Source organism: Acartia tonsa, chromosome 15 (assembly GCF_053477335.1).
Source record: "Acartia tonsa isolate MP-2025a chromosome 15, ASM5347733v1, whole genome shotgun sequence".
Classification (NCBI taxonomy): domain Eukaryota; kingdom Metazoa; phylum Arthropoda; class Copepoda; order Calanoida; family Acartiidae; genus Acartia; species Acartia tonsa.
The window spans coordinates 22,722,463-22,730,336 of NC_137274.1; the positions used below are offsets into that span (position 1 = coordinate 22,722,463).

General features: G+C 34.4%; 1 protein-coding gene across 4 annotated transcripts in view; it reads left to right on the top strand.

Moving 5' to 3' along the window:
- The window catches only part of Evi5 (ecotropic viral integration site 5), a 92,747-nt gene extending 87,933 nt beyond the window's left edge, over positions 1-4,814 (top strand). For 2 of the 4 annotated variants that reach the window (XM_080150133.1, XM_080150134.1), the window contains exons 35-36: positions 3,617-3,710; positions 4,207-4,813. In XM_080150133.1, the coding sequence (XP_080006259.1) occupies positions 3,617-3,710; positions 4,207-4,331 (219 nt within the window). In that variant the 3' untranslated portion in view covers positions 4,332-4,813. Of the gene's footprint in view, positions 1-1,255; positions 1,347-3,616; positions 3,711-4,206 lie in introns of all 4 variants that reach the window. The other 2 variants (XR_013875542.1, XM_080150135.1) reach the window with 2 other exon arrangements.
- The last annotated feature ends 3,060 nt before the right edge of the window (positions 4,815-7,874 follow it).

Consider the following 7,874-nt stretch of genomic DNA (forward strand, 5'->3'; position numbering starts at 1 on the left):
TACTTATATGCACATTCACTAATTTACTAATCTTAAGGGATCTTAAGGGATAAGATAATGGTCAATAAATTAAACATTCTCAGTCTCAATCACTAATCTATAGCCTAGTTCACAAAAGACATTGGTTGACCTCTGGAAATTTTAGGTTGACCTAAAGAAGCTTTAGGTTGACCGATTTTATAAAGGCATTTGTTAGTTTTACTGGTATAGGTTGACCTACAGAATATTTCGGTCGACCTCTACAAGTTGTTTGTGAACTGGGCAATAATCTTCAGAAGGGGTAATTTTGTGCATCGTTATTGGGCATTTACAGCAAATTATCACCATTGTCTTATCCCTTTAGATCCTGGGTTCCGTTGTGTTTGATTTTAAAAGTGACACTTCTTTGAAGCTCTATGCTTTACTAATGTTTCATGTTTCACCGCTTTTAACACAACAAGCACATCTGCACACCACAAGACACAGTGGTCCTAAAGGCAAAAGAAGTTTGACTAAACCCACCAGAAAAAAGGATGACAACATCCATAAAAGCGAAGCACTGAAACGGGAGTACAAACGGACATGAACACTTGTATAGTGTCTGAACTGAATAATCAGAATATAAAAGTATAAGAGTCAAAGCAAAATTGTAAGTAAATTTGATGCAAAACTGCTTGATACAGGATAATGTTTATGGACATACTTACATTTTTGGGACTTGATTATAGAGTTGCTTTGTTTATAATATTGTTCTTTGTTGTCCCAGAAATCAATATACCAAAAATCAGATAAAACGGATAATTAGATCACATAAAAATTTGTTGTTATAAAAGTAGAAAAATCATCATATTTAAAATGGACGTACGGACATTCTGTTAATGATTATAGAGTTGCTACGCGTTCTAAATCGTACCTAACTACTACAGGAATCACTATGCAAAGTTTGAAATTGATAGGATAATTATAACATGCCTAAATTAACGAATAAAAGCTATCTATCTCGGACGGACGGACATATGGACGGACCGACCCTAATTATAGAAAAGCTTCGCTTTTAAAAAGGGCTATATGGCCATCAAGTAAACCCATTGGGAGGCCAGGAACTGATTTTCTTAAAATCATAGCTGTTCCTTCTTGGGATTTATTCAATTTTAAAGATAATAGACCAAAATCCTTAAAAATCAAGGTTGTTTGTCCATATTTTTTGTTAATTTGGTTTAAAATCCATGTGGCGTATATCTTCAGAACCCCTGTGTGCAGAATACTAATATTTCAGACTAACGGCTTCCAACTGCCAACACCAACATGCACCCCACTCGTCGAGTATAAACTATTTCTACCGTATAAATAAGCACCCAACCTACTAGGTAAGCGGTACAAAATTTTGCACTGCAATAGCTCAGCTATATAATAAATCTGTATATGTAATACAATTTATGGAGTATTAACTATTTCTACCGTATAAAAAAGCACCCTATAGTTAAGCGGTAATAAAATTTGTACTAAAATAGCTCATTTATAGAATAAATCTGTACATACATATAATACAACTTGTGGAGTATAACTTTTACTACCGTATAAATAAGCAACCACTACACTAGGTAAGTGGTACTAATAGAGGATTAATTTTTTCGCGCAATTCTTAAAGCTATCATTTTGGGTTTAGTCAAATGCTCTTATTAAGTTAAAGTGTTCTTAATTATAACCAAATGTATATTTGTGAAATGATCCATAGTTAAGAACAGTTTGACCTAATAACAGCATTTGACTACAACCCAACACCAAACTTTACTAAATTATGCGCCAAAAATGACCCTCTTTGTACAATAATAGCTCAATTATAGCATAAATCTGTACATATATGTAATACAATTTATGGAGTATAACTATTTCTACGTTTCTACTATTCTATAAATAAGCACCCTCTAGTACTAAAATTTATATTAAAATAGATCATTTAAAGAATTTATCGTACAAGTATAAACTATTTCTACCATATGAATAAGCATTCTTAGGTAAGACCAAGAAAGTCACTCAAAAATTCAGCATGTGGTGTAATAAAAATGAAGGATTATCCATCTCTTTTTTAGGGTTTGTCATTCCCACTCCTCCTCTACTCATCACTCATTTTTTTGAGCAACTTTCTTTGTCTTCATTATATAGAAACATAATATAATATAAAATTTGTAGTACAACAATAGCTCATTAAAAAGTTATTCGGTACATTTCTATAATAATATTTTATTTTGATTATTGTATAACCCTAAGGTCAGATCTTGAAGAATGTATTAAAATTGCACTGCTTGTATAAATTATCACTAAACTTTACTAACCAAATAATATATAACTATTTTATCCTTATAATTAGGTAACAGAATCTTTGTGTGTTTTAATGAATGTTTTGTTATCTGCTGAACTGATATGGTTCTCCTTTACAGTGTAGCTTTGCATAGGTCCTTTGAAGGTTTATAACTATTTTGAAAGAGAGTGCAACCTCACTTCCAAGAGAAATAGCCAAAAAATCAAAAAAATATATTTTAAAGCCGCTAGGTAGTGCCAGTTTTGTAGTTCATGAAACTAGCGCCACTGCCGTTTTAGATAATTTTGTTTTACAACTTATATTAGAATAGACTTATAAGAAAAAAATTAAGTGCTACTAGAGGCCTCTAGGAGGTGTAGCCACTAGGGCAAATTATAAAATAGATAAATGAGAAAGTTAGCAGGATCTTTTGGTACAATTTAACACAAAAACACACTTTAACTATTGATTGGGTTTGTAGCATGTTGAAAGCAAGGATATAATTTTACTATGGTGATGGTGTTATAATGATGTTTGATTTAGACAACTAGTGGCTTTGTCCCTAGGCTCTAGGGGCTTTCCTACATGAGAGAAGAAATAAAAAAAAAAGTTGCACCATTTGACAAACACACATTATGGGGGGGGGGGGGGGGGGTGTCTCATCTCCTAATAAAATATCTTAAAACCACTGCATATTCCCAGAAGAGTAGAGCCAAATTGGTTGAGCGGTAAATATGATTTTAAGATTCAGACAGACAAATAAATATAGAAGGACAGACAGACGGACAGACAGACAAAGGGACAGGCAGATAGGCATATGAATCAACCTATATATACGGCCTGACAAACAGACAGATGGACAAACAGACAGACAGACAGAGAGACAGACAGACAGAAAGACAGACAGACAGACGGACAGACGGACATATGGACAGACGGACATACAAACAGACAGACGGACAGAGGGACAGAAAAACATATGGACAGACATAGGGCAATGGTCAGACAGACGGAAAGACAGACAGACGGACATACAGACAGGCAGATGATTCAACATATTTATATGGTCTGAAGGACAGACAGACAAACAGACCTACAGACTGACGGATGGACAGACAAACAGACAGACAGATAGACAGACAGACAAACACACGGACAAACAGACTGACGGAGGGACAGAAAACATATGGACAGATATACAGACAGACAGAAAGACAGACAGACAGACATGTGAATAGACAGACGGACTGACAAACGGAAAGTCAGACAGACAGACTGACAGACAAACGAACAGACAGACAGACATTGTTCTACTTTATAATCTGGGTGTTATTTAAGGTAACCAGCCTGGCCCTGATGAATAGTAAACTGACCCAAAGTCTCAGTATGCACAATCTTGCTACTTCTTTTGGGGAGGATTCTGATGAATCAGGTAGATATGTTAATTTAACCAATAGGAGGGCTTGGTTTGGTCATGTGACCTCATTACAACCAATAGGAGAGCTTGGTTAGGTCATGTGACCTTATTACAACCAATAGGAGAGCTTGGTTTGAATAGTGAGCTCACCTAAAGCCTCAGTTTTCACAATCTTGCTACTTCTTTTGGGGAGGATTCTGATGAATCAGGTAGATATCTTTATTCAACCAATATTTAACTATTTTAACTAGGGTTGGGTTGAATATCTGGTTAGGCCAGATATCCAGCCATTTTAAATTTCCTGCCGGATACTAAATATTAAAACTATCCGGTCACCAGATATCCAACTGATTTTTAATTCTGGATATCCAGTTATCTGGCCGGATATCCGGAAATTTGACTGATATCCAGCATTATATATCTGATATCTGGCATAAGAAATCAGCCAGATATCTGGTATCCAAAAAGTATCTGGCCCAACCCTAATATTAACATATATCTATCTATTTAGGTTGTACCCCGCAGGGCTCCCCCGGGACAAGCCCCAGCAGATCCAGCCTGAACCTAGACTTGGGACACCTGTCCTTCTCCACATATAGTCTAAACAGAACTATGTCCAATAACTCCAACTCCTAGCATATATTCATTCTTGTTACTAGTTATCTTTATTTGACCAATAGGACGGGTTGGTTTGGTCATGTGACCACTTTACAACCAATAAGAGAGCTGCGTTTGGTAATGTGATTCATAACAACCAATAGGAATGCTTGGTTTGGTCATGTGACCACTTTACAACAAATAAGAGAGCTGCATTTTGTCATGTGATTCATACCAACCAATAGGAGGGCTTGGTTTGGTCTAATAACTTAAACTCCTAGCAGCAGCAAATATATTCATTCTTGTTTTATGGGGATCCTGTGCAGTTTTACAGTAAAATGTTTCTTGAAACTAATATATTCAATATTCCTGGTAACGAATATCTTCAATATTCCTGGTAACGATTATCTTAAAAAATCTTTGAACTTTAAATACTGCTAGCTTACTTACTGACTAAATCGGTATAACAAGGCCTACAAACAATCTGGAATAGCCAAGATCCAGCAATGCTTCACTGAAGAAAAAACAAGTAAAATATTTTTTTTTTTTGCGCATTTATGTGCACTGCAAGATAACTGTGCATTATTCCAGATTATTTTTAGGCTTTATTTTGTCAGTTAAAATTATGTGCAAGCATAATCTATCCGTTCCATGGTTTTGTCATTAGCATCCTTTAAAGTTCATAGATTTTTTGTAGACAATGGTTACCAGGAAGACACATTACAATCTTTCCAGATTTTGTATTACTTTTGCGGTACATGAATCCAGTTACGTCATATTTTTCTTTCCCGAAAAAGGGAAGGGGTAAGAAAATATCTTCAAAAGAGATGGGGAAAATCCCCTTTTCTCCCATATCTTTTTTCTTCCCCCCTTCCCTTTTTCGGGAAAGAAAAATATGACGTAACGGGAATCATGTTCCGCAAAAGTAATACAAAATCGGGAAAGATTGTAATGTGTCTACCAGGAACATTTCACTGTAAACTGTACTAGATCCCTATAGTAGTGATGTCACCTAGCGGTGTAAATAAAAACTATTCCAAGTTAAGTTACAAGTGAAAATAAGGAACTTTTACACAAATTGCCTCTCAAGCACTGAAGCCCCCTTATTGATATTTTTTAATGATTATAATATTTTAGTTGTGACTTTATTTGCGGTGCCCTAACCCTGTTGGGCTATCCAGTGTCCAATTTAACCTAACCTGATACAATAAAAATGAAGAAAACCACCCCCGCTCCCTTTTTCAATTATTTTAAGAATAAGGAGAAGGGGTTTCAGTGCCCAACAAGGTAGTTTAAGTGTATGCTCCCAAAATAAATTTTTTCTAATACCTACGCAACTAAACTAAATGTTATTGGTAGCGGTAAAATCCAGGGATCTAAAGGGATAAGACAATGGCTGATAAATTTATGTATATCCTCACTCATGATATGCAAAAATTACCCTTGTGTAGGTTATGAACAATCAGTTGATACACGTTTAATAACTCAACTTAATAAAAGAACTTATCAAAAATCAATAAAAGTCCACAAATTTGTTACACTAGTCCTAAAAATTTTTATAACGTTTTCTTATTCGTTGGATTACAAACTTTGGTAGCTTTTATTGAATTTTGATTGGTTGGCTATGTTTCCAAACGTTTCAACCACTAATTATAAACTGCAGAGGGGGTTATTTTGTGTATCATCATTTGGGATGTACATCAATTTATCTGCCATTGTCTTATCCCTTTAGATCTCTTTGTAGCACCAACTGTATAAGAACTTGAAGATGCATTTTTTTTGTTAAATGAAACATTTGAGATTAATGCCATCAAGGGGCATAATATTAAACTAAAAATACTCAACACTATTATGCTTCGTTTGGTCATGTGACCTTGTTACAACCAATAGGAGTGCTTGGTTTGGTCATGTGACCTCGTAACAACCAATAGGAGAGCTTGGTTTGGTCATGTGACCTCGCAACAACCAATAGGAGTGCTTGGTTTGGTCATGTGACCTCGTAACAACCAATAGGAGAGCTTGGTTTGGTCATGTGACCTCGTAACAACCAATAGGAGAGCTTGGTTTGGTCATGTGACCTCATTACAACCAATAGGATTACTAACAATATTATGCTGCAAATATTTAAAGCAACTTTCTGACTAACGGATCATGGAAAGAAAACGAAGTAGTAGGTTTTGTCGCATTTTCACAGTAGCTTTTCTCCTATTTCTAGCCTCTGCCGGGAGTTCTAACCCTGCAGGGCAATCATTAACATTCATCTAACCTATCAAAAGCTACTGTGAAAATACAACGAAGCCCGCTACTTTGTTTTCTTTCCATGATCCTGATTATCTAATATCACAAAACCCTATCTGAAAATTTGAAAATTTAATGCAAAGGGGTAGTTTCCCGAAATGCATTTGAACTTAATTTAGTGAACCGCATATTTTTTGCTAGCTAATTGGTTAAATCATATTTATATGGCATACATTTGAAAGAATTTCAATTTTCTACCACGTAGTTTTGAAAATATCATGACCTGAAAATCGTCTTTTTGTGATATATGCAATTTAAAAAGACGAATTTCAAGTCTTAAACTACGTGGTAGAAAATTGAAATTCTTTCAAATATATGCCATATAAATGTAGTTTAACCAATTAACCAGGAAAAAATATGCGATTCACTAAATTAAGTTCAAATGCCTTTTATAAAACTACCCCTTTGAAAATAATAAGTTTTTAAAAATTTAGGTTAGTTTTTTAATTGTATTTTGACTTTTAATAATATCAATTTGGCAATAATGGATTTTCAGTATGACTTTGAAACTGATTAATATCCAGTGTATTAGAACCGTGGTTCTCAGCCATACTGAAAACTCATGTACAGCATCGTATTACAGACAGTTTTACATCACTATTAATTTAAAATCATAAGATTAAAGGTCATTAGGGGGTGAAGAGCTGTCTGTAATACGATGCGATCAACAACTATTTCAGTAAAGAAAAATTTTATATACATATGTGTACTATTAATATATGATAGATGATTTTGTATTTAGAGGTATAGTAACCCTCCCCCCCCCCCCCCCCACCCACCATGTTATTTTGTTTGTAGATTATAGTCTTTTTAAAGATTAAAGTTATTATACTAAGAACAAGGATGACAACATCTATAAAAGCTAAGCTCTGAAACGGTAGGACAAACGGACATCAACACTTGTAGAAGTGTCAGAAGCAGAATATAGAGGTATAAAATTAGTAAAAAATCATCTCGATATAATCAAGTCCTAAAATGTAAGTATGTCCTTAACAGTATCTTGTATTTGAGTTATTTTGCAACAAATTTACTTACAATTTTGTTTATACTTTTTTTCTACTTATTCAGTTCTGACACTTTACAAGTGTTAATGTTCGTTTGTCTTTTTCTTTATTTTAGAGCTTCGCTTTTATGGATGTTGTCATCCTTGTTTTTTTTTACACATTTTTGTTAATTTTATTTTATATTCTATATTTATTGATTACGATCAGAATTTGTGATTTTTATTATGATATGACATTTGAGTTGACTAAGTGGCGAGCATTTCTCGATAATATACAGAGA